General features: G+C 43.4%; 1 protein-coding gene across 1 annotated transcript; it reads left to right on the plus strand.

Annotated features, from left to right (window-relative positions):
- Positions 1–137: 137 nt before the first annotated feature.
- On the plus strand, positions 138–27,215 carry spen (spen family transcriptional repressor). The gene is made up of 15 exons (XM_053423838.1): positions 138–598; positions 3,081–3,401; positions 9,757–10,371; positions 14,217–14,374; positions 14,535–14,735; positions 14,824–14,975; positions 15,109–15,234; positions 15,345–15,458; positions 15,549–15,662; positions 15,752–15,852; positions 15,979–23,779; positions 23,913–24,257; positions 24,361–24,555; positions 24,876–25,034; positions 25,156–27,215. Exons 1-15 carry the CDS (start codon positions 516–518, stop codon positions 25,285–25,287), a joined length of 10,617 nt encoding a protein of 3,538 aa, XP_053279813.1. The 5' UTR covers positions 138–515; the 3' UTR covers positions 25,288–27,215.
- Positions 27,216–27,980: the final 765 nt, after the last annotated feature.

Here is a 27,980-nt window from a genome sequence, read left to right on the forward strand (position 1 = left end):
CACAACCAGGGGTTTTCTCACGCATGCGCACAGTGGGACGACTAGCTCATCGGAGAGAGCGAGAGAGAGAGAGAGAGAGAGAGAGAGAGAGAGAGAGAGAGAGAGAGAGAGAGAGAGAGAGAGAGAGAGAGAGAGAGAGAGTAAAGAAGTTCACACACAAAGCCACGCCTGCGCTGTGTGCCTCTCATTACGAGCGAAGTTGCTGCATCTTTTTAGGAAGCTTCATGCTTTCTTTCGACATCCAAAGGTCGCATGGTGTCAGGGACGCGCCTAGTCACGGGAACAGTCCGGAGCGCGTTCATGAGGTGCAAGATCGCGCTTCCAGCAGTGAACAGTATCAAGCAGCGTGCGGGGGGAAACTAATGGTTTACATTGGGCCACAGCGACCGGAGCGTGTTTCTCGTTTCCCTTTTCTTTCTTGTCAGGCGTTTGGTTTGCAGACCTCTGCCGATCTGCACGCGAGGAGACGGACATAGCGCGGCGCGGTGTATGGTCGGGGAGCAGGAGCTCCCAGTATGGTCCGGGAAACCAGGCATCTATGGGTGGGAAATTTACCCGAAAATGTGCGAGAGGAGAAAATCATTGAGCACTTCAAGCGGTGAGTTGACGAGCGACGTCTGTGTGTGCGTGTGCGTGAGGTTTTTTGCAATGTAAGGACGGCTGCACGGCCAGCATCTCTGTGGTGTCACACCGTGGTGGATGAAGCAGGAGGTTCCCCCCGTAGCGAAGTCCCGTTTGGCAGCAGCTGTCAGCTCCTGTGCTGCACTCGAGCCCCCTCGGAGCGCGACCGGCCAGCGGCACGCTCCAGCCAGCCGACATATGGTTCTGCCATTTCGACACCGTGCACTCACTTGGAGCCTCCGTGGTAACTTCACCTGGGCTTTCTTCACTTCTCCCCCCCCCCCCCCCTGCGATCAGACCTCGGAGCGGCACGTCTCTCCTCCCGGTAGCAGGTCCCCTCCGCAGGCAGCCAGTGTAAACAAACTTCATCCGCGCGGCACCAGGCTTTATTTTGCTCCCGATTCTTGCAGCACGGGGCAGCGTGCATGTGTGGCAGACAGCAGTGCGTGTTCACTTGACTCTGCGAGTTAGTCAGGTCACTGCTCCTGACCGAGCGTGTGCACTGTGTGTGTGTGTGTGTGTGTGTGTGTGTGTGTGTGTGTGTGTGTGTGTGTGGAGATCTGCACCAGGACCAGCACCAGCACATACCTGCCTGTCACTGTTGCAGCTGCATGGTTTGTGTTGTGTTGTGATGTGTTAGTGTGAGGATGGAGGGAGCTCGGAGGGGACGGCGGACCTCACGCTGCCTCGGAGCCGTAGGCTGGGCTGGGATCGAACGCTGCGTGCTCGCTCGTATGTGCCACATTGTGCCGCTGCTGTTTACTCTGTGCGCAGAGAGAAAATGGTTGTTTGGCTCATTGTGAGCACGCTGCTCCTCTGAGCTGCAGCCTGAAGGGAAACCAGACAACATGTCGATATCCTAATTATGATCCTCACGCATTGTGTTGTTTTCAATTGGTTCTGTCTGGAGCAGACGCGCAGCCCTGTGCAGGATTTGTATCTCCTGGTCCTCTTCCTGATGGAGGAAATAGTATCTATATGTTTTTTTCTGGGTCTCTGTCACGATTGTGTGGCCGCTCTCGCTGCTCTCACCTCGGCTGTCAAGGAAGCAGCAGCCCGCCTCTCTCTCTGTCTCCGTCAATATGTGCCGGAGAGCAGCCTGCTGAAAAGCATCAGCGCGCCTGTAAGAGCGGAGCTTCTTTTAACCATGTATGAGTCACCATAGCGGCACAGAGGCTGCTGAAGCTCTCGACCCTGTGACACAAGTGCATTTGTCCCTGAACATAAACTGATGAGGTTGTGGTGCTTTTTTGCTCTGCAGAGGCGAGACGACAGACATGTCCGATCCGCGCAGCCTTGTGGGGATCACACGATGATGATGATGATGATGATGATCCACCTATATTCACATCAGCTCTGAACGGGTTATGTTTTTGTTGTGGGAGGTGATGGAGCTGACTGACTGCCTGCTGTGTGTGTGTGGGGGGGGGGGGGGGGGGGGGGGGAAGTGTGTCCGCCGCTGGCTTGTGCTGTTTTTCCAGCCTCAGCTCTCCGGCGTGTAAAGCAGAGGTAGTCCGCGCGTGCAGGTGCATGACAGCCCCCGATGTGTGATAGAAGTCACTGAAGATGGGGGACGGCAGAATGAGTAAGCAGTGAGAGCAGCCCTTTTCTAAAATGGCGTCGGAGGCTTGTTCGATGTTGGGAAGCTGGCATGCCAATAAATTTATGGGCACCCTACTGTCTCCTGTCGGACGGAGAAACGCGCTCCCCACAGATGCTCAGAGGGAGGAGGAGGGAGGAGGAGGGACAGGGAGCGCACGGAGATGATGGCAGGCTTTGTAACCCTGCACTGGCTCCTACATTCAGTCAATCCAAACATCACGTATCACCACGCATTTAGCTGTTTATAGGTTTATTGAATAAACAATGGTTTGCTTGCCCTCACATTCAAAACTTGATTTGAGGGAAGTCATTTCATATTTGTTTATTTTTTTTATACCTCGTATTATTTCTTGTCTTATAGTGAAACAGAAAAAAAAAAAACCTATACACCTTCTTTATATTATTTATTTAAACCTTTCTGCTGCAAATCAGTTCATGTAATCTCAAACCTCATTCGTGTGCGTTTTCATCCATGAGCGAAAAGCCTATGTGAGCACCCTCCTCCCACAAAACATGCTAATGCCGGAAAATCTATGCATTGATTAACATGTGACGTGCAGAGGATTCGAGGCCAGTTGCTGGGTTACCTTGCCTCGCATAAGAAAATACCACAGAGAAGAAAATAGGAACAGTGAAGCCACCTCACTCCCTCCCACCCCTAACCCCCCCACTCCCACCCCCACCCTCCCTCTCTCCCTCTCTCTCTCTCTCACACACACACACACACACACATATAACTGAATTTAGCACAGTGCCCTCTAATGATGTTTTATCATTATAAAAAAAAAGGAATAAAACATGAACGCTGTTTGACAAAAGCCTGGTGATCACACAGTGTTTCCCTTGCTCTCTTTCAGATATGGACGTGTGGAGAGTGTCAAGGTCCTGCCAAAGCGGGGTTCAGAAGGTGGAGTCGCAGCCTTTGTGGATTTTGTGGACATTAAAAGTGCTCAGAAGGCTCACAATGCCATCAACAAGATGGGGGACAGAGACCTGCGCACCGATTACAATGAACCGGGCACAATTCCTAGTGCCGCGAGGGGGCTGGACGATAGTCTGTCCTTAGGCTCCCGTGGACGGGATGTATCAGGGTTCACAAGGGCGGCAGGGGGGGCCATTTACGTCCCCCCCACGTCGCTCCACAGCAGAGAGGGACGCTATGAACGCAGGCTAGACGGGTAAGTGGACAACGTTTCTCTGAAGCCAGGGGGAGCCGTGGTTTCTGGTAAACACATCACCTGCAAGCATCTTTCCACCATCTATTTATTTACTTGTTTGTGGGTTAAAGGGGAGGAAACAAGTTCATGGTCCAGAATTAAGGTACACATGTGTTTAACGCATAGTCAGTAGTCTAAGCGGCTGTTGGGGATTATCTTTGTGAGTTTAAACATCTCTGTGATGTGGATATATCATTTGCGGAGAATACGGGGCAAAGATTGGATATCGTAAAATTTCCCAGGATTATTGGAGAGAGAGAGAGAGAGAAAAAGAGAGAGAGTGGTTCCGACTGCCATCCCTGGGATTTCCCTAATCTGGAGTTACATGCCCTGCTCGATGGATTAATGTCACCCTTTTTTCCTCATATAATAAAACAACCCAGAGCACACATTATATATATTTAAGACACCATTGTCTGGATTAGTCTAATCTGGAGTCATGTGGATAACACAGGATGTGTATTCCCTCCTGTTGGATTACCACTGGCCACACACCTAAAGGATATGCTATCATGCTAAAGGTATGGTTGGTTTTCTTGGTACTTTGTTCTTTTTGTTTGCTTTTTGTTTTAATTTGGGATTATGTCTGAGATCAGGGCATTACAAGTTGAGTGCTGGGAGACCTCTGCTGGTGATCAAGGTCAGCAGAGATCACTGAACAAGTGAGCAAATGACAGTTTTTTTTCATCTGCCTCATTTTTGTGGAGATAATTTTTTCCGATTTTTCAACAACTGAGACTCGCAGATGTGCCGAGGACCGAGATGGACTCTATGGATCGTACCGTTAGAGGAAGAATGCTGGAAAGTGTGACTGGAAAGTTGTGCCATCCTTACTGCTGGGAGATAACCTCATCTCATGTCTGTGGATTATCTCTTCTTGCCCGAACGTGGAACTATAACTAAACCTTGGATACAATCGCACAGAGTCAGAGAACTTAGTTGTGCGTTTGAACTGCGTTCCTCGTCGACTCAGCCCAGGTTGGGACTGCATGCAAGCTCTTCCACCTGTAAAGGAGATCACGGATCGACAACAGACATGAGCGTCCAAGAGCTTCAAAACTGAATGTCCTCCAGCCCGGGAATTAATACAGTGATACGGAGGGAAAGAAAATCTGGATTACCATTAAGAGACATGCACCTAATCTCACTCCCCTTCTACAAAAGGGTTGGACTACTTTACCGCCGTGCACATTGTGACCGAACTGGAATGTGCAGGACTGCGAAAATAAAGATGCAAGACTTCTTTTTAACATCACATCTCTAATGGCTGTTGGGGGATCAATACTGATGTATTTGGACTCCTGGATATCGTATGTATTTTACTGGACTCTAGTGAAACGCTGATTGTTTTTTCCCCACATCTTCGGATGGATATATTGACTAAAACAGAAATTTTCCAGCATACAGATAAATCCCAACCTGGATTCGTACGAGGCCAAGCTTGCTTTTTTTGTTTTGTTTTTCTTCATTCAAACAGACACTCCAGCTCATCTATACACACAAGGGTCGCCCTGCCCCGAACGATGAGGATTACGTTTTTTTCGGAACGATTTTGCTTCCATATTTTTCCCCTCCACTCAACATTTTTGCCCATTTTTCTGCTCACAAAGTTCTATCTCCCTAGATTGTATTCGGAATTATAGGTCAAGTTACCACTCTCTCAAAAGGTTGGTATGTCCTGCCCTGCGTATTTTAGCTGTCCTCTCTAACCCCCTAGTTTGAACCCCTGTCTCACTCCATTTCCCCCACTAACCGAAGTAGCTGCTACAAAACCTATTGTTGCTGCCTGTGTGTCTAAATGCAGGAATCTGTGCCTTACCCTTTATGCCCTTTTCCTATCTCTTCCTCTCACCTGACCCCACCTTCAGATCCTGTCCCCTGTTCTCCTTCTGATGAATAGATCCACATTGAAGTTGTTTAGAAAAGAAAAACTCTATCGATACCCAACATGGTCTTAATAATACATTAGGATTGAGCTGTGCAAAAATTCAAAAATTTCAGAAACAACTCATATCCATTTTTCCAAAATGTGCATTGGTATGTGCTGTGCGACCATTTAGAATAAGAAAAGGTTCAGAAAAATACAAATGCATAAATAAAAAAAATCCATATGTATTTTTTTTTTCAAACCAATGAGATTTAACAAAACAATAAATAATGAATTAAGGTTGTTATCAAGCGAAAACGACCAACGTGAAAAGGGTTCATTGTAAAAACTTGATTCATTGAAAAATATAATATGTATTTTCAACAATAATGAAAATAATCAGTGATTCCAGTCCTGATATCGTCAACACTTCTGCGATTTTGATTTCTATGCAGGATAGCGGCATATGGAAAATGTAGCATCCGTCTGAGGTCCCTGATTTGATTCACACAGAGGATGTCGCAGCTGCTTTTAGGGTCGGCCATTAACATGATCATTACCTTGAGTTGGTTTGCCGTCCGAGATTCTTCCTAAACCATTTATCTTTGCTAACTATCCCTTTTTAATTTCTGTTGCAAACCAATGGGCAGAACAGATTAATGGCAACACCCGGTTTAGATTGCTGCATCAGTTTTATGCATCACCTTGATTTGTCAGATATTTAATTTACTGAATGAATTAATACAACAGACACCGGACACATTTTCTATGTTGAGTTTCTAGTTCCGTGTCACAGTCCATTTCAGCAATATGATATAAATCACATGCACTGTGAGAGAAGATTTGATTCATTCTGCCAAACCTGAGCTCCACAGTTTGTGCTTTAAACTGCGACAATGACTTGACCCTCCACAGCTGCACAGTTCAACTGTTAGTTTGCATGGCAGAAGGATTTTTTAACAGTAAAACTGAATCTAACACTTTTGGGAACGTTGAATTAAATTGAAACATATGTTTTGCTCCCACATGACTGAGGCTCCACATAAGACGCCCTTTTGGCACGCTGCTGGAATGCATCCTTATAATTATGCCGTTCACGTAATCCCAAAACAGTTGATGTGCTTAGAATGCACTGGAGCGGACTAATAATCAAACACTGATGGAAATTCTGCCCAAAAAAGTCCAACTGAATTATTTTTAAGCCCCATGAATAATGTAGAAGCTGTTTTGTCTAAAGTGAAATTGAAGGCTATCTATTGAACAGCGAGCCTGCACCGGCAAATTAGCATTTTCGAGAGCATCTAGGGGTCAAGGTAATCCATCAATTTCACAGGAGACATTGTTATTCCATAGATGGTATTCATGAATCCTGCACACAGATGATAAAATCAAATAAGCCTCTGACCTGCTGTACTTAATGTATAGTGAAATACAGACATGGCGCGAGTCTCCTAAACTGATTTATCTTAACATCCGCAAGAGTGTGTTTATCCCAGGCAGTCTTTTGTTCCTGCAGAGTGACCAGTCCTGCAAACCCTTAAATCCAGTCACTAATGGGTTATTTCGTGGGGGCTTTGTTTTTTGCTCGCATGTACGTATCTTTGAAAGAGATCAAATAAAAATAAAAAGCGGGGAAGAGGTTAAAGGTCCATTATATGGCACAGGAGCTTAATCTTGATGAAGAGCGCAGTCTATCAAAGTCGTGACAAGTTTGGCAGGGAAATGCGAGTGTGAATATACGCATCATGTTATTTTTGTCAGGAGTAAAAGGTCAGGTTGGGAATTGCAGTTTAGTTTTTTCCCTGTGGGTGATTCATCAAATGGCCTTTCAGGACATCACAGGGCATCAGTGATGCAGAGGAGGAGGCTTGTGTCGTACATCTTCAGAGAAATGGCAGCGGCCCTCTGTCAGCAGCACCTGGTGTGACACATGTTGGTTTCTGAAGCTCAGATTGAAATGCAGGCAGCTCACCTCAGGAACGGGGCTGGCTGCGGAAACGCACACAGTTTGGATCCTCAGATGTTTGATTAGAAGGCGTGGCAAAAGCACTAGAAAATATCCAAGCAGTTCATAGTTGTGCTATTGTTTGACGATCAGATTCCCAATCAAACGGTTGACATTGCAACATCCTAAATAACTAGCTGATCGTTTGTATAGAGGATACGCCACATTACGTATATTTAAGCCTAAGTTTGTAAAGTCATAAAAGATAAAGACGGTGCAAAAGAGAAACTATAAACGTGTGCTGCGTTGCTGAAGGAGCTGATCACCAACATTTGCTGGAGATTCAGAACACAACACATTGTGCCCTCATTTGCACTTATATTAATAAAGCAAAAGCTGCTGCCAGGTCTCTAATGAAAAAAACCGTTTCAGAGGTTTCTCCTTGTTAAAAAGGTCTTTGATTTGCTCTTACAGATCTTTGTTGGCGTTAGACAGTTCAGCAGCTTGAAGGGGGCAAGCGAGCAGAATTCAGAAACACATCCTGACACAGACGTAGTCACAACAATCATCTCTGATCATCTAAATCATAACAGTTCCTGAAGATCTAAGTGCTTATATTAGTTATCATAAAGGGAAATCATGATTCATATCCAAAGCATCAGTTAAGACACTTTTTCGTGAATCTCAGATGTCTTTTCTCATACTCGATGATCGTTGCTGAACAGGGACTATTATATATATATTATATGTATATTTTTTTGTTGAAATCTTGCAGAACAGATTTTGTCTTTCGGACATTCTTTAAGACTGCCATGTCAAACGGGATCATGGCCAGTGAACATTTGCAGAAAATATTTAAGGGTGAGAGACGGAGATGATGAAGGCCTGAAAGAGTCCAGCACCACGAACATGAGAACGCTGCCCAGACTCAAACTGAGAATGTGGCGGTTAGGTGATGTGAGCATTAGGACGCTAGTCCAACAAGACGTCATGTGATTGTTTTTTCTCAACCATGTTGCATCATTTGTGGTATAAACACTACTTTATTTGTATGATTTTTCATCTGGACAGTTTTAATTTCCATGATTATTTAGTCATATTCATTTTACTAACTTATTTTATTAAGTAGACTGTCCCAAGATCTACGTCCAATACAGCACATTTGTACCAACTATATATACAAACATTATATAAATATATATAATCTCCAATGTATTACAGTGTCACACGAGTAAGATTATACTGACTTTTTGGTAAATCCTTAATAAATATCATTATTAACAGTTGAGGTTTGTTGTCCAATAAAATCTGGAACTAAAGAATTTTCTAAAGTTTGAAGTGGTCAAAGATTAAAATCGTATTATATTAATCACTAGTATAATGAGCTTTTGTAACTGATGTTATATTAAAACATATCCAATCCTGTGTTGGAACATCACAACCAATTTGCTGATTATAATTTGATCTGAATTCAAACAGTGGTAATAGCTGTCCTGTCCCGCTCATTACAGGGAGTTTGGTAGTATGAATATTGTAATGACACAGCCGTTGTATTCCCAAATTAAAGTGTGATTGCTTTATTCAGAGAGAGGGAGCCCAGGTCTGAACAGAATGTCCTTATTTGCACATTTTTTAATGTGCATCTTCATACAATATGCTTTGGAGAGCTTGTTTTTTTTTCTTTCTTCCGGAGAACAAGTGGTGTCAAATCGTGTAGCATCGTAAACAAAAGACTTGTCACAAGTCACCTCCAAAAACCTTCAACAAAGCCCCTCAGATGAAACGCCTCCCAAAGTGGCTTTTGTTCGAGTTGCCAGATGTTACAAGAGCAAAACAACTTGACAATCTATGAAGTCCAAAACTCCCATTTAATTCCCTTTATTACAAGAAGTCTTCGTGCACGTCTGTTATATCCTGCAATTAAACCTTGAAATGAGCTGCAGATTTCTGAATGCATGGCTTATGTTTAAAATGTCTCCTGATATGTATTTTCAGTAAAGTGTGGCGTTTTACAATAGGAAATACTAAGCATCTGTTTGATGCTTGAACCAAGAAGAGGTTGAATAAAAACACGTCTCAAGTGTTCAAAGAGAATCATTCTAAACAGAAACTGATTGAAGCTCATGTAAACACCTCAAATGAGCTTTTTATTGTTAAAACAAGTGCTTGGTTTGGTGGCAAAAGGATCTGATACTTATAATCTTGACACAAACATTTAGTCTAAGAAAACATGTGAGGCCTGATGCTCTGTTGTCTTAAACAGTCAACTATTACAATCCCCTTGTAGTTCAGTTTGTAAGCAGGTAAAGATCTCTTTTTGTAAAGATGTTTTAAAACTACCCTCCTCAAAAAGCTTGAGTGCCCCTTCTTCCCATGTGTCTAATAAGGCGATCCCAACAGAGACACCTGAAATGTTGGTTTATCCACTGTCTTGTGCTGGCACCTTTCTTCAGCGGCTTAGATGAAAGTGTAATGTGCTGTTGTCCTCTCTTCTTGTTTGTTAGGACTGCTGAAACTCGGGAGCGGGCGTATGATCACAGTGCCTACGGTCACCACGAGCGCCCTGGAAGCACTTTCGACCGCCAGCGGCACTACGACACAGACTATTACCGTGATGCAAGAGACAGGACTCTGAGCACAGCAGGGGCTGGGTCTGGTACCTCCAGTGGAAGCGCTACAACCGTGTCGTCAGGAGTTAGTGGAGCTATCGTCAGTGCGGTTGCTGGCAACACAGGAACAAGTGGTTCAACAGGGGCCCCTGCAGCAGGAAGCGGAGGATCTACATCCAGCGTGGTGGGCTTCTACCGATCCCACAGCAGGAGCCCTTGTCGCTTTGAGACGCCCGAGCCTCGCTATGAGCCTCGTCCCAGGGAACCCTTTACTTTGGCCAGTGTGGTCCACAGGGACCTTTACCGGGAGGACAGGGGTCGGCGTGGGGAGCGCTCGTACCGCCCCAGTCGCAGCCGGTCACCGCACTCGACGCATTCGCCAAACCCTTCTCCCCAGAGACTGGCGAGTCAGGCCAGCCGTCCTCCACGCTCCCACAGTGGGTCGGGCTCTCACAGTCGCTCCTCCAGTTCGGACTCAGTCAGCAGCACCAGCAGCAGCACGAGTGGCAGGTGAGTGAAACTAATCTCAGTGTCGATATTTACTCCCGTGTGTCGGGATGGTGTTTACTTATGTGCAGACTAATCTTGAACAGCAGCTGGAAACATTAAGTATTTTAAGAGGGAAGTCTGAACACTGAACACTAAGATGACAAATGAGGGCATGTCCATTGGAGTGAAGTTCATTGGACCAGTTCAGGATATTATTAATGTCGTCCATCCATCATTTTCTCCTTCTTACCTGAGTTCAGGGACTAGTGGTAGCAGGATGGGAACTTGTTTTTTAATAATACATCATAAGAGTAGTAGTAATACATGGTGCATCTCATGCTTTTATACAATACAGTTACACCAATCAATTATTGTCATATCAATTCTTGAGCTGAATAAATCCAGTGTAAAAAGTTTAAATAACATCTCAGAGGTCATTTTATTTAAGTTTTCTTCAGAGTTGTGTTCATGTGGACTCCAGATGTCACAATAGATCACAGTGGATAGATCTTTTATTTAATTTAATTCATACACCATCTAAGTGTTGGTAAACATACCATCCTGCGGATCCAGTTTGATTTAATACGTAATAATGCCCTGTCCCCAACATGCAGGTATGATTATATTGGCTCTATTGAATACTGCAACTGCACCACCTTTGCCAACAAGCTACGACTAGGCTGTGCATCTAATTTCTGGGTAGTGAGGGCTCTCTCATTAAGAACAGTGTGTTGCGCAACAGTTTTCTTTGCAGAAGCTGTGGTTTTTTAAATAACCGTTGCAACATGGCATGACTCCTAATACTAGAAACAGCTGTGTCATTATGTCAGTTCCTTAGGAGGTTATAATTTTAAACGTAAGGAATGATGAATGGAATTGACTTTTAATACTGTGCAGGAGATTTAAAGTAAAACAGCCAGCACTGCATATCGCAAAAGTCCACAATCATTGTGACGGCTGCAACGACAGACTTGCTTTTTCTGAATCCAACATTTGAACATACCTCCATGCTCCACCCTGCAGGCAACACCAATTGCATGCAAGTGTCTGCACGTTAGAAGAAATATTGAGAAGACACACCATGACAGGGAAAATTATTGCTGTCTTCTATCTTTCTTTCACGCCCAAATTTCTTGAGAATTTGAAGCAATCCTGATATGTGCGAGGGTCCCACCCAGGTTGATTGTAAGGGTTCCAATCAAGCAGCACACGTGTCAATGTGTACATTTTAAAGGAATAAGTGTGTGAATATCTACTCTGCTCATTTCTGTGTGATCATTAGTGAACTTTTAAAAGGACTGATCTGTATTCACTCGCCTGAGTGTTTGATTGCTGATGGGAATCAAAGCCTGCAAAATTCTTTCGTTGCATTTAACGGTTGTGATTACACTTTTGATGTTTGATCTGAATCATTTTCATTTATCCCGCTGTTTTTACTTGGGATTTGGCTAATGTCCATTTTACTGCTCTCAAGTAACCCTGGAACTATTTAAAGGGATAGTTCTCAGAAAAATTTAAATTTACTCATTATCCACTCACCGCTGTGCCGATGGAGTGGTGGGGGAAGTGTTTGAGTCTCAGGGGTAAACAGTGTTGCTGCAAAATGCATAACACTTTATTAATGAGTGTGGCAACATTTGTTGTAATTATGTGTGTGTATGTGTGTGTGTGTGTGTTGAAGTTGGTCGTTCATTTAATTTTATTAGTTGGTTTGAGATTTGTATTATTAGCAATTGTACAAACAGGGAATACATACCAGAAGTTTAGGATCAAATGCCAAAGATGTCTCACTGTTTGTTTTTTGTTATACTGCCTCCCCTTTGAAAAGAGTCCAGACCTCTGATGGACATAGAACGACCATCGACTGTTTGTAAAGCGGTAGCGACACATGTGGTTTGTCGAGGGAGTGCTGCGGGGGGAATTTCAGGAGACGGCTGGTATTTTTTTCTCACTGCCTACCTCTCTGAATGGGCAATGGCTCCCCCCCTCCGTGAGATCCAGTTGGAACTGGAATTTTCTGGCCAGTGCTGGCTGCCTGCCCACTCCCACAGGCCAGGCTCCGTCAGCAGCACTTCCGGGAGTGTCTGAGCGCAGGAGGAGAAAGTGAGAGGGAAACAAACAGCAGAGGGCCTAGAAAGCTGAGACAGGCCTGGGAATGGTTTGACGAAAAAGGTGCACGAGGCAGCCATGACTTTTCCACTGACAAATCCATCTTTATACACTCGTAGTCAGATGCGTCATGTAGATAAGGAGACAGGAGGAGAAAGGGGGTGTTTTTTTCTATTTCAGCTGAGACATATTGCAGTTTTGATAGAATATAAATACATGTTTTGCTTGAGCTTAAATGCAAATGTATGACTTTATGCAATTACACTGCATAAAGACCCTCTCCCCTTTTTCACATTTTGTTATTTATCCCTTAATGACAAAGCCAAACCAAATTGCCAATGTATTAGCAAGGAAAAACTGTATTCAGACACTTTAACCTGATGATCCTTTGGTAGCAATACAGCCTCGAGTTTTCTGAAATATGATGTGAACAGCTTTGCACACGTGTGGATTTTCTGCCATCCTTGTCTGCAGATCCAGTCGAGCACTATCAGGTTGGATGAGCCTTTTTTCCGGTCTCTCCAGGGATGTTTGACTGGGTTCAAGTCGAGGCTCTGGCTGAGCCACACAAGGACATTTACAGAGTTGTCCCTAAGCCAGTCCTGCGTGGTCTTGGCTTATTGTCCGGTTGAAATGTGAACCTTTAGTCCAGTCTGAAGTCCAGGAGAACCGTGGACCAGGTTTTCGTTTAGGATATCTCTGTACTTAGTTCTGTTCAGCCTACCCTCCACCCTGACTAAACTCCCTCACAGAAGGATGCTACCACCAGCAGGCTTCAGTGTTGGGATGGTATTGGGCAGATGATGATCATTACTTCTCACTGTCTGAAAGCACTGTGATGCTTTCATGTGTCTTTCACTGGAGAGAGGATTCTGTTTGGCCTCTCTGACATGAGTTTAGTGCCGCAGTGATGGTTGTCCTTCTGGTAGTTTCTCCAGACGGCATTTCTGGAGCTCTGCCAGAAGGCACATTGGGTTTCTGGTCCCCTTTCTCACCAGGGCCCTTCTCCTCCGATTTCTCAGTGTGGGCAGTCAGCGAGCTCTCTCAGGAGAAGAGTGGTTGCTCCACACTGCTTCTAGTTGAGAATTACGGAGGCTGCTGTGCTCCTGTGAAAACCTTCAATGTAGAATATCTTTGTAGCCTTCCTCTGATCTGTGCCACGACACAATCCTGTCTCTGAGCTCTGCAGGCAGCTCCTTCAAGGCGTTTGCTCTAATATGTTTTGTCAGCTGTGAGACCTTTATAATGACGAGTGTGTGCCTTTCTAAGTCATGTCTGTCAAATTAATTTACCACCGGTGGACTCCAATCAAGATGTATAAACATTTTAAAGATGATAAAGAGAAATGAGGAGGCACATTAGCTAGATCTAAATGTGATGTTTCCATTTTTCCTTCTTGAATTTGTAAAAAGATTTTTTTTTGTTATAATTTGGAATTTTCATTATGGGATATTAAGAGTAGATTGATTAGGGGAAAAATATTTAAACTATTTTAGCATAAGGCTGTAACATGCAAATGTGAAAAAGAGATAGGATTTGAACCCTGACTACTGCTTTTGAATTTCTAATTTCTCAGAGGAAGAATGTGTAGCACTTAAAGTGTACTACTGTAAAATGCCTTTTTATTTTAAAATGTATTGTATTGAGGTGAACATATTGATGACTTGTTATTGTCATTATAGCCAGGTAGAGTAACACAGATAACCCACCCTTTTATCTTTAAGTCAGTGTTTTCCCTATCTTTCTCTTTACCACAGTGATTCCAGCAGTAGTTCAAGTGATGAGTCTCCGGCACGTTCAGTGCAGTCTGCAGCTGTTCCTGCTCCCTCAGCACTTCCTCTATCCTCCCTTGACAAGGATGAACCACGTAAAAGCTTTGGCATCAAGGTCCAAAATCTTCCTGTACGCTCTACAGGTTAGTTATGAGGTGCCCCTATGGTGTGCAACTTCTATATAGCCCTCAAATATAAACACATTTTATAAAAAAATCTAATATATTGTGTATTATATACAAATACTTATATGTAACTTTTTAGTATGCGTACTAAAAACAACATTTGATGTATTTACTGTAGATACAAGCCTGAAGGATGGTTTGTTCCATGAATTTAAGAAACATGGAAAAGTCACATCTGTACAAATCCATGGAGCTTCAGAGGATCGTTATGGGCTTGTATTTTTCCGCCAACAAGAGGACCAAGAGAAAGCACTTGGAGCATCAAAGGGAAAGCTTTTTTTTGGCATGCAAATTGAAGTCACAGCATGGAATGGACCCGGTAAGTTCTGATCTTTAAAATTCCTGCCACCATAAAAAATGAAGATTGAAAAATGCACAAGGATACAATGGGATGACTTTCTTTTCAGAGACGGAAAGTGAAAACGAGTTTCGGCCCTTGGACGAGAGGATAGACGAGTTTCATCCAAAGGCCACGAGGACATTATTCATCGGAAACCTGGAGAAGACCACCGCTTACCATGACCTGCTTAACATCTTTCAACGCTTTGGAGAAATAGTGGTAAGTTAATGTGAAATGGTGGAGAAATCTCCACTGCAAAGTCTCATGCAGTGGTTACCATGCTGCACATTTTGAGAGGATCTTGTTCACAATGTTTATACAACATATTTATGTTTTCATTGTCTTTTCAAAGGATATTGATATTAAGAAGGTGAATGGAGCCCCACAGTATGCCTTCTTACAGTACTGTGACATTGCAAGTGTCTGCAAGGCCATAAAGAAGATGGATGGGGAGTACCTTGGTAACAACAGGCTAAAGGTGAAAATACTCTTTCAAATTTTATAAACTACAACACATTCTTAAGTACAATTTTTTTGAACTGTTGAAATCTTTGAGTTAAGTGCTATTATTTAATCTAACATTTTCAGCTGGGCTTTGGAAAGAGTATGCCTACAACATGTGTTTGGTTGGATGGATTAGCGTCAAATACAACTGAGCAGTTTCTCACTCGACATTTCTGCCGCTATGGACACGTTGTCAAGGTTCGTCTCTTTATTTCCTCCCCTCATAGTTTCCCATTGTTGAATTCTCGGCACCTTGTGACTCCTCATGTTTTCCTCTGTCTTCCACAGGTTGTATTTGACCGAATGAAAGGAATGGCCCTTATCCTGTACAACAACATTGAGTATGCACAAGCCGCTGTCAAAGACACAAAGGGTTGGAAGATAGGGGGCAGTAAAATTAAGGCAAGTGAAACATATCTTTTGTCTGACATGTTAAAAGACCGAAAGACAGAAAAAAAATGTAACTTAACATTCTTTTTTGTTATTTTTAGGTTGACTTTGCCAATCAGGAAAGTCAGATGGCTTTCTACCGTTCAATGCAGTCGTCTGGCCAGGATATTCGAGACTTTTATGACCTTCTCACTGAAAGAAGGTTTGTGTAGATCTCTTAGGGAATAATTATAATTTAGCTTAAATCCTGCAGTACAATAAGCTCAAAAGTGATTGATTCCAAAGTATGGTGAAATTACAGCTTGCTCTTTTGTGTTTGTTTTAACAGGGATGACCGACGAACTCAATATGAATTTCCAACAGAAAGACCATATTATGAAAATGCACGGACTCCCGGAACATTCACTGAAGATCCACGTCGTAAATATCCTGCTAGAAGCCGGGAGTTCTACACTGAATGGGACCCATACCAGGGAGATTACTATGATCCACAATACTTTGAAGACCCACGGGAGTATCGGGAATACAGAACCGACCCTTATGAGCAGGACATTCGCAAATACAGCTATTTGCAACGGGAACGTGAAAGAGAGAGGGAGCGCTTTGAAACAGACCGAGGACGTGATCATGGGAGGAGGACCATAGAGCGTAGCCAAAGCCCATCACAACTTGCCACTCGTCGTCCTGCTAGCCCCACTGCATCTCCTTCACTCTCTGAGAGGATACCAAGTGATTCAGACCGTCGTATTTGTTGTCGATCTTCTGACAGAAGTGGAAGCTGCAGTTCAATCTCTCCTCCAAGATTTGAAAAACTTGAAAAAGCACGCTCTGAAAGGTATAACAAATCTGACAAACCTGAAAAGGACCGTCTTTTTGAAGTTGAAAGAGGGAATTTGGTTGATAAGGAGAAGCGGGCTGGATGTAAGGATCGTAGTGACAAGGACAAAAGTGAGAAACAGAGGCTTAAGAAGCTCAAAGTTGCATCACCTATTATCCAAGCATGTGAGACAGAGCCTGAGCTGGAAAGAGATATTAGCCCTGAGTCTGTCATTCGGAGTAAAACCAGTAAAATTCCAAAGGAAAGCTTGAGCAAAGGAAGGTTAGACCTTCTGCCTTGTGTTGTGCAGCTAACACGTGTCAAAGAAAAAGAAGGAAAATTGATTGGTCATGCCATCCAAGAAAAACCGATACAGAGAGGTGGGAGTGACAGTCCTAGATTGGCATCACCTTCAGCTGACCAGAGGAGTCCTCCATTCCGCCCAGAACCATCGAAAAGCGATATCTCTAAGCATGGAAAGGTGCCCAGAGACAAGAATATGTACAGTTTAGTGGAAGTTGTTGATAAGGATGCTAAAGTAAAATCCAAGAAAGTCGGAAAATCTGAAATGGGATCTGATAGTGGTATTTCTGTGGATATTGACCGCTTGGCTGCAAGGAAAAGGCGCTTTGAAGAGTCTGGGAAAACGGATCGACAAAAGAGAACTAGTGAGGATGAACTTGGCAGATCTGGACTTCAAAAATTATGGAACAATACAAAGGAGACCGATTTTGATAAGAACCTTTCCATTAAAGGGATGCACAAAAAGGAACACCACAAGGATAAGTGTATGCGGATGGTCCCAGTTAATATTCCTAAGGATGGACAAGACTGTGAAAGTACCTCTGTAAGCCTGTCTTTGGAACGGCAATCACGGTTTAGGGAGATGTCTGGGGATTCAACAGATAAATTAGATTCTGCCTTCTTTCAAATGGATGTAGAGGGCTCAAAAAGTGAAACCACCTCCAATCTCACAAAAATATCAGATGATTGCAGTGTGGATGAATTGAAAGAAGAGAAACAGGGTTTGTTTGAACAGGAACAAGGAAGAGGGAAGTGCACAGACTCTGATGACGAAGATGAACACTTTTTGCTCAATGACCAGACTAATATTTGCATAAAACAAATTGAACAGAGTAGATGGATTCGACCCGAGCTTGGTGATCCTGATAAACTAGTCAAGTTTGAAAACCCACCAAGCAATGAGACTCCCGACTTTGAAAAGGATTGTGTCATGCAGGATTTCGGAAAACCAAATCGGGATTTGGCCAATGATGACTCCTCCTCGTCTAAACGAAAGAAACTGGAGAATTTCAACTTTGAAATAGTGATTCCAAAAAGTGATCATAGTTTTACAAGTTCACAAAAGTTGAATGAGGTAATTTATCCAAGTATGACATCCTTAACAGAAACAGGGAGCGTTTCTCCAAAGGACGAAGATGAGATCATCCCTATTAACAAAGAAAGAAAATCTTCTCCAAAAGTAGATGATACATTCTCACACACGGAGTCAATAAAGCACAGTTTGAGCTTGCCAGCCAGACATTTTCGTTCTTCTGACCCTGAGCTTCCAAAACTTAAGACTACCTTGCTTGGATGTGATGAGGAGTTAATGCAATGTTGGGAAAGAAGAATCAAGTCTGATTCACTTAGAATGGAAATGACTTTCCCAAGTGATATTGCAAAACAGGAAAGTATCTGCAAACGCCTTGGGCAGGATTTAGAACCCGGTGAAGTGCAGTCTGATTCAGATGAGGATGTGGAAAACAAACACACATCTCCCAAGTCCAATAGCTCCTTGTCTTATATCCTCAGGGAGCGTGACGAGAGAACGTCAGACATGAAACTGTCTGGCTCCTTGGAAAAGAATAAATTTTATTCTTTTGCATTAGACAAAACTATAACTCCTGATACAAAAGCACTCCTTGAAAGAGCCAAGACGCTGTATTCCTCCAGGGAAGATAACTGGTCCTTTCTTCCCTCGCGCTTTCCGACCTCCCACAGCTGTTCAGAAAAGGGCAAGGTAGAGTTAGCACCTCGACCTATTCCTTCTTGGTATATGAAAAAGAAGAAGATTCGTACTGACTCTGTGGAAAAGCTGCACGATAAAAAAGAGGAACTCAAGCCACAGGATCAAGAGCGTCAAGAACTGTTTGCCTCTCGCTTCCTGCACAGCTCAATTTTTGAACAAGATTCCCGCCGTTTGCAGCATCTTGAACGTAAAGACCAAGATGTAGAAAGTGCGACTGGGCAGCCTTTTGGTAAGCCAAGTGCAACTGAGCCACAGCCTGAAACTGGGGGAGGTGACAACCCGCAAGAGCCGATTGTGCTTTTCCACAGTAGGTTTTTGGAGCTTCAGCAACAAAAGGACAAGGACCAAACCCTAACTGATACAGAGCTTGATTCAGAAGTAGAGCTTAAAACGGACCAAGTGGAGAATTGTGAAAATGTGACGTCTGATAAGGAATCTGAGCCTGTACTAAAGGTTGATGTCAAATCTGCCAGTCCCCGATTAACCTTGTCTGTTTCACCATTTGTTCCTTCCCCAAAAGAAATGTCTCCAGAAAAGAGAGAGTTGTTTACTGCATCCTCCGATCAACCCATGCCAATTGTCAAAGAAGAAAAAGTGGTGCCAATTCTTGAGGTGTCTCCTCCTCATTCTTTTGCTTTTGATGACTTTAAGCCAGTTGCTCCTAAGCTAACCATAAACCCTCCACATGCCCTTTTAGAACAAGAAAAGGAACGGGAAATAAAAGTAGAGTTAAATGAACCCAAAGTAAAAAGTTTGGATAGTTTGGCACTGGGACATAAGGCTCTTGTGGAAGATAGGCCGGCAACTCCTGGTGGTTCCCTAAGTGGGTTTGAAAGAGAGGCTTCAGAATTAGGGTACTCATACCCAAAGATTGAAGAAAAACCTGAAATTGAAACAGAACCTAAAGGAGAAAAGCTGAAAACAAAGGGCTTTGAGGAATCTCAGAAGACTGAGACGGATAGTGAAGTATGTATGCCAGAACTAGAGGCTGAAATAAAACCATTACCAAATCGCAGGCAGCCCAAGAGTAAAAGGGCAAAACCACTATCATTACTGCGTAGTCCACAGCCTTCCCAAAATGTTGCCACTGAGAAACCTGCAACACGAAAGAGTGAAAGAATTGACAGAGAGAAACTCAAAAGAGCCTCATCTCCTCGAGCAGAAGCACCAAAAGCATCTTTGGAGTCTAAAACCACGTCCAAATCACCAATCTATGCGTCAGACTCCGAGCAGCAAATAGAGTCAAGTTTGATTCATGGGAGGACACGTCGTAGGAATGTAAGGTCAGTCTATGCCACTCTACATGAAGATGACCAAGCTGGTAAAGAGGTAGTTGAGTCAGCACGCTCCATGCGTAAACGGGTTACTGACAAAGAACCAATACAGCAAGATGTTCAAATTCCAGCTACCAATACCAGGCGAGGCCGTCCACCGAAAAGAGGCATCAAACGAAGTGAGGATGCATCACCAGTAAAAGATGATCAGCAAAAATTGATGGAAGAAGATGAAGAAATTAAGGAGGCATCAAGTACAGTAGAGGTTGTAAAATCCTCTGAAGGATGGCGTTCGCCCCGCACCCAGAAGGTGCAGCAATCACATCTAACCTCATCTGCTTCCGTTAACAAGAAAGGAACCACAGTAGACAACCAGCCTGACAGCCCTACAGAGCTAGCTGAACCAGATTATCTATCAAGTTATGATGAGTCTGAGGCTAAGCCTAAAGATGGACCAGACCTCTTTATAGAGTTACCTGAAAGAACAGAAAATGTAAGTCCACCAATTCACAGAAAGGAAAAAGATCAAAAAGATTCTGGTGGAAAGAAATCTACTGATGACGAGAAGGTAGACACCAGCTCCTCAGAGAGAAGACAACCTGTAAAGATTGCCAAAATGAAAACACCAAGGTTGAAAAGAAATACCAAGCAGCTCACTGAAGATAAGTCACACAGCTTAAAAAATCTTGAGATCCGTGTAAGCGTTGATGATGTAAAAGGTTTACTTCGTTCAGAGGACAATGTTCCAGGGACATTTGAAACTCCTGTTATTACAAAAACTAAAATGGTGGTAAAAGAGAATGAGGAAACAAAGGCAACAAGCTTTCCAGAAGAATCAAATGAGGATGATGTACAGGAAAATGAAGATACACTATCAGAACCGGAACTTCCTCCTGATCCAGCTGCTCTCTTAGCACGGCAGATGGAGCTAGAGCAGGCAGTGGAAAATATTGCCAAACTTACAGTTGAGCAACCTCCTCGGCCTTACAAGGAACCACCTACAGGACAACCTGCCATATTGCCTCCTATCGTAGTGGAGCCGCAAAGTGAGGTTGAGGAAGAGAAACGAGCAATTCCTGCTAGTGAAACCGAACTTGCTGCAGCTATTGATTCCATTACAGCAGAAGAATGTGCAGATGCGGATGGGTTTACAGCTCCTCCTACTTACACTGCTAGTATTCCCACCCCTGAATCTTTAACATCCCCCTCCTCTAACGAGATTATGGATCCTGAAACACACATGGTGATAAACAGTATTCTTGCAGCAGACTCAGATGATGGTCCTCTAACACCCAGCCCAAAGGAGCCAATGACAGATGTTAAGGCAGCTGAACACCTCCCTCTACTTGAAACACCCAAGAAAACAGTAAAAGTTAGAGCAAAAACCCCAAAGAAGACAAGAAATCGTAAAGGTGCAGCTAACAAGAAAGGGGATATTGCTGAGGAAGTTTCACAACCAGAGCCCTCTCCAGTCAAGTTACCAGAGTCTATCCCAGAAGACCCAGAAACCATTAATTCAAAAGCAGTTACTGTTACAGCAGGGGCAACAGTAGCAACGTCTGTGGTCACTGCTGTTGCAACTTGTAGGCGTGACGTTACAAGTTCTATAACTGTTGACACGCCCAAAGAGGCAGAACAGCCTGAGGTTGAACAGCCTGTACCTAAGGAATCTGCTTTCCATTCAGGCACAAGCAAGATCTCCGGTGGCAAAAAACATCCTCAAGCATCAGAGCCATCCACACCTACTCTTGCCTCTGCTCGCCCACAGGTTGTATCCCAGTTCAGCGTACCCCTAATGCGGCCAGCCAAAATGCCATTTTTGCCTGACTGGCCTCAGAGAAAGGAAGAAAGTAGAATCCATGTTGCACCCTCATGTCAAGTTACAGTGGTAACTCCCTCTGTACCATTGCCGACTACGCTAAGTGGAACCCCTTCAACAAATCCCCCAATGCCCCCTGACACCAAGGCTTCAGATATTGACCCTAGTTCTAGTACCTTAAGAAAAATTCTAATGGAACCCAAATATGTATCTGCATCAAACAGTAACTCTATACCTACCACGATGGTGACATCTACACTGTCTGATCCTTTGCGTATGTCAGAGAATGAAAATCGCCCGGATGCAGTGGGTTCAAGACAATTACATCATGAAGAGAGGCCGCCTTTCCCCATCCAGCCCACACACCACAAACCATCTCCTCTGACAGAGTCCCAGCAGAACTGTGGAGAGAAGACCCAGCATACAGTTATTTCTCCTGCTACATCAGTAATAAGTCGGATTCCAATGCCTTACGACACAGAGGAAACTCCACGAATTTCACTAAGTAACAGAAGCATTGGCTTATCTATTCCCAAGCAAAAATTTAGGTCAAACTCCAATGAGAATAATCGCTACCATGGCATGGATATAGTAGAAGATGGGAGTAGAGGGCGCTCGGTTGTTGAGACTACTCCCTACAGTACAGGCTCCAGTGCTGGCCTAAGGGTCAATACATCAGAGGGTGTTGTTGTTCTGAGTTATTCAGGTCAGAAAACTGAGGGGCCTCACAGGATGAGAGCCAAAATTAGTCAAATCCCTCCAGCGAGTGCTGGTGACATAGAGTTTCAGCAATCTGTGTCCAAATCTCAGATAAAGCAAGAGCCACTCATCACATCGTCCCAGTCACCTAACCCGAAAGCACCTCCACCTCTTTCAGCGTATGGGCACACAGGGGTCCTCTTGACTGGCCAATCCTATAATTCTCAACCTGTAATTTCCAGTACCAAACAGGAGAGTCATGGCTGTGACAAATCTGATGCTCCATATCACACAGCATCCCATGGTGGTGTGGTGAAGATGTACCAACAGCCAGTGAGTTCTCCTCAAGTATTAATGTACAGCCAAGCTGTGATACAACAGCAGCATGGCAAGAGAGCAGGGACAGAACCTCTCCCAAAAAAGATGGACATTGGCAAAGCGGTTCAGCATTCTAACCTCAGTCCAGTAATGAGTCCACACCACCCATCGCTATCTGGAACCCGCATGAGCCCCAGCCCTGGCATCCCAACTGATCGGTCCGCTCTACACCTCAAGCAAGAACCCCAGTCTCCACGAACAGCTGTTCACTCATCTTCACCCTTTGCCAAAGCCTGTGTTCCGGGTGGTTCTCCCATTGGAACCTCAGTTGTGCTGGGTCATGGGATGCCACAAATGTCTACATATCATTCAAATATACATCACACACACTCAGAACATTCCTCTGTCATAATTCAACCTCACAGTGTCACACAGTCTATGACTCATGAAGCCAGGATGAACACCCCACCAATGTCTGGGATAAACTATGGAAGGCGTGGTGACGCCCTGTCTTCACCCCATCAAGGGCCACCTCAGCGCTCAAACACAACACAGCCTAATGTGATCCGTGACATGGTACTACAGTCTCATTCAAGTCCCAAGGGGTCAGTGTCAGGTGGCGGCAGCAGCAGTGTAACTGAAGAAGACTCCAGACGCTTTAACCAAGCTCTAAGTAGACCATCAGGGCCCCAGCTCCAGTCGGATGTAATGATGATTCACAGTGATCGCAGAGGGCTGCACTCGAGTATACGTATGGACCAGTACAGAGACATGCACCAGCGTATCTTCATGCACCAGCAGCGGGGAGAGCAGGCCGCTGTAGATGCAAGACAGTCACGAACCTCAGAGACTGGTGCATCTTTAAGCAACATCTCTGTGCCTTCAAAGAGTCCTTTAGTGGGGAAGACCATTGAACTTCCCGCAAAAGAATGTCTCAAACCAACCGAAGGAAAGCTGATACATCCACTCTCCAATGAAAGTAGAATCCGGGGAGTTCATACATCCAGTCCTGTCATGGTGTCTCCTCACCCTCATGGGGTTCAGCTGATGCCTCCCGGAGGTGCAGGCTCCTTTTCAGTCTATCGGGACATGCGAGGCTTCCCATCTCAGTTCCCACGACATCAGTCATCAGGACACAACCTGGCCAATCAAGGGATTACATCTTCACAGGTCACTAGATATGCTTTTATTATCTTCACTTACGTGCAAATATTTCAATGTTTTTCTTATGTATTATGTTTATTTGTTAGATAATACACCGTGTGCCTATTTCTAATGATTTGATATGTATTTTATTTATCAGGTCTCTCCGGAACCTGACATGGGTCACAGGGGGAAAATATCTCAGGCACATGGGGGAGGAAGTGATCCCAAGCCTGAGAGTCCTCATTTTCGCCATGCTACCTCTACAGACCTCTCCCATATTTCCAGAATATCAGGGGATACGGTCTCACCCTCATACCAGTCTCCCATGAATTCGCCCATGAGTCTTACTCACAAGCCAGATCTGTCTCTTCAAAAAGGCCCCCCATCCTTCTTACCAACCCCTCAGCCAGCAGCACCCCCATCAAGTATACTGCAGTCACGGCCCGATGCTAAGCTGGAACATTCAGGACACCAATCCATCGACATGGTGCAGCTTATGACGGTAGGAAGACAGAGGAATCAGTGTTGTCATAATGCACGGAATGCATTTCCCTTCCAAAACAATACCACAGAGAAAATAACGGTTCTATATATTTTTTCTTTAGAAATATCCTATTGTATGGCAAGGCCTGTTGGCACTGAAGAACGACCAGGCTGCTGTCCAGTTGCACTTTGTCTCTGGCAACACCATCCTGGCCCAGCGCTCTTTGCCGCCCCCAGAGGGAGGGTCTCTTCTCAGAATTGTCCAGAGAATGAGGCTTGAGGCTTCCCAGTTGGACAGTGTGGCACGCCGGATGACTGTGAGTATTTTGGTTTTGAGCGGTACTTTGCAAAATTTGTTTATTTGGCGACATTGCTGATGGTAAACGCAAAAGTGGTTTTATACAACCGGTTACATCAAAACCACCTATAGTAAAGGAAGTCAGTAAATAAATGGCAGTACTTTATTTCTTTTTTGGGTTGTTTTTGGAGATGTCACCTGCAGTTTTTCATCTAACCGCTTACTGTGGCTTATCCTTCCTTTCCATTGCAAATATTTCAAACTCAACGGGCAACAAATGCCAAAATATGTATATATATTTTTTGTATGTTTTACGATAAAGTCTTTCGCTCATGACAGGTGGAGGATGACTATTGTTTGTTACTGGCTCTACCCTGTGGTCGAGACCAAGAAGACGTCCACGGTCAAACTCAAGCTTTGAAAAGTGGCTTCATCACCTACCTGCAAGCCAAACAAGCAGCTGGAATCATCAATGTGCCAAACCCTGGCTCTAATCAGGTCTGTCGTGGTTTCAGCCTTTCTCTTTACCTTTTTGTTTTAAACAATTTCATAATGACATTCTGAATCATGAGAAGTTGTTCTCCCTCTCATCCTAATCTCTTTATCTTTGGATTCACAGCCAGCTTATGTGGTGCAGATTTTCCCGCCGTGTGAATTCTCTGAGGTCCACCTCTCTCACCTGGCACCAGATCTTCTCAACAGCATCTCCAGCATTTCCCCTCACCTCATGATTGTCATTGCCTCCGTTTGATTACCTCCAGTTTTTTTCCTGAACAAAGCCAACACCAGCCCTTTTGGATTCATCCAGTTTTGTGAAACTGGAATTGCCTCATACTTTTATGAGTTTGAGTTATAAAAAACATCCAATTTAGCATGCACTCAACTTTTCTCCTTCACTTCACCGAGTCCTTAAATCGCCCAGTGACGTTGAATTCCAAAAACTATACCTTGAGGATATGAAGGGTCAAATGGGGATTTTCGACTTTCATTTTTGATTACTCATTTCATTTTTGACTTTTTGGAGGTGTTGTGCATAGCCTTTTCTAATTCACGGCATTCATAGAGCTATGGCTTGAGACCTTCCTATGGGATATTTTTTACCTTCATAAAAGTGATTGTTTTTTTTTAAAGACTATGTGAGAAGTCATTGCACTATGTTAGGGACAAAAATTGGGAACTGTACAGATTTGAGTTTAATATGATACATGTTATGGAAGTACTCTTGTAGTCAGCCATGCTAGCGCAAGATAAAAGAGAAATCATTGCCTGGAAAATGATCAGGATCTTTTGGGCCTGATCAGTCATACTGCGTTTGCTCCTTCACCATCAGCCAACTTCTACTTCATTTCCGGACTCGACTCTCCATCATGACGTGTTCCCTCCCCCAGGAACTCATGAGGGGATGTTTAGAGTTGTACAGTTTACACTCAATGCCTCAACAGGGGACTATAAAAAGAATATTTAATTTGTTTATTTTTGTTTGCATTTTCTTTACGCCTAAGGGTATTGTGGACAATTGTGAAACTGTAAATATTATAAATATTTAAAGACTGAAGCAATGTCGAGAGACCAAGTGAAATATTTTACAAAACAGATCATCAAATCTTAATGTTTTCTTTCTGTGTTTCTTTATTGATTTTTTCTTGATTCTTTCTTTCTTTCTTTCTTTCTTTCTTTCTCTCGCTCTCTGTCAAGGGCATGGAGGGGACTGGTGGAAGGGATCTATTTAGGATCCAGGAGTGATATTCGCAAAAAAAAAAAAAAAATTACTTATGTGCCAAAATATCTTTTGCAATCGCTCAAAACACAATGTATCTAAAACTAAATTTGTTCAGAACCTATTTTCATATGTGACTTTGTATTTTGCCACTCAGAGGGCAGACTTGATTCCTTTTTTTGGTATTGTTCATCAACCTGACTCTGTTACGGCAGCGCTTTTACATTTTTGAAATTGTATCCTCATTTTGAAGGAACCATTGCATTGTCTGGGGTTGCTTTTTCTGTTTAAATTCCTGTTTTCCTTCTCTGTGAAATGGTCCTCTACTGCCCCCTGCTGTCTGGAAATCATTCTCTGCACCCTGAGGTAATTTACGCCGTGACTTCATAGCAGATGTTCTATAGAGCATGCTTTATTTTCAAATCATGGTGAAATCATAAAGGCAAAGAATGTGACTTGAACTTGACATCATGCCGCTATTGGATGTTTTGATGATCTGCCTCCATCCCTTTCCTGAACTGTCTCCTTGAGCCGAGCTGTAAATACTAACGTCCTTAATATGTGCTCTTGTGTATTTTCCCCGTTATAATTGTCTTTCTTCAGGGTCCTTATTTTTGTTTTGTGCAACAAAACAAAGCAGTCTGAAAGAGACGGGAGATGAGGTGTGTGAAACCGATGCTGAAAGTAAAACCGTGCTTGTCAGTTTTTTGTGGTGTAAATATTTCTATGACTGCAAGCTGAATACTCTCATTGTTATGTTGAAGGCACTTATAATTTTTGATAAACAAATGAAAAGAAAAATACAAAAAAAAAACTTAAAACGGTGATTAATATGAAAACTGTCTTTTGATCAATCTTCATTTTGAGTGTATTTTGCTGTTCCTCCATGAGGACATTTTAAACTGTAAAATAAATTGTTGTTTAACTTACTTCTGAAGATCATTAAATGGTCAGTCACTCTGGTTCTGTGTCTTTTCTTTAGAAACTAAAGTGGCATCATGTTGATGCAGACTGGTGAGGTGGGATGTGTCCAGGTTAATAAATATAATGTTAAATAATATATGACATTGTTTTTCATAACTGATTACCTATTTTCTGCACATGCGATCAAATACTTTCAGTGATACTCACTAAAAAAATCTCTTTCTAAGAGTTGCAACACTTATACTAGTGAAAGTGCTTCCATCAGAGCTGTACATTTGATCAGTGGTCATCATCACAGTCAGTGCTGCAGTGCTTTCTGCTGTCAGAAGATGTCAGCAAATAACTATAACTCCACGGTCAGTAGTAGTAGAGGGGATCAGCCTACTACAGAAGTCAGTTGTATTTTTAGTTCACCGGGAAAATAGGTGGTTCTGTGAAATGTGTTGTCATGATATGACTGTGTATTATCTGAAGCAAAGTTGGTATCACATGGAAAAAATGCACCTATGAAACAGAGATACTTTACATATAAGCAAATGAGATCTTTGTGTTTTGTCAACTCCTATTGTGTTCATTTGAAAGACACGACCTGGGTTTAATTCTGGTCTGCCGCACAGGGAATTGTGGGGGATCTTGTCTTGACATGTCTGTCTGGGTTAGGAATAATTATTTGCATAGGTCTACTGCATACTGCTGGGAGCATACTTGGGTCGTTCCACCCTTTTGTATTCTTATTCTTATTAATTATTAAATCTTTAAGTATTATACCACATATAAGCATTACAGGTGTTTACATATACTTT

Source organism: Pleuronectes platessa, chromosome 6 (genome assembly GCF_947347685.1).
Source record: "Pleuronectes platessa chromosome 6, fPlePla1.1, whole genome shotgun sequence".
Taxonomy (NCBI): domain Eukaryota; kingdom Metazoa; phylum Chordata; class Actinopteri; order Pleuronectiformes; family Pleuronectidae; genus Pleuronectes; species Pleuronectes platessa.

What these genes read in the sequence shown, in the direction of transcription:
- spen (XM_053423838.1), top strand. Translation starts at nt 516, where the DNA reads ATGGTCCGGGAAACCAGGCATCTATGGGTGGGAAATTTACCCGAAAAT. An exon ending in GACCTTCTCACTGAAAGAAG is followed by an intron (nt 15,853 to 15,978) that starts GTTTGTGTAGAT and finishes TTGTTTTAACAG; the next exon opens with GGATGACCGACGAACTCAAT. An exon ending in AAGGGATTACATCTTCACAG is followed by an intron (nt 23,780 to 23,912) that starts GTCACTAGATAT and finishes TTTATTTATCAG; the next exon opens with GTCTCTCCGGAACCTGACAT.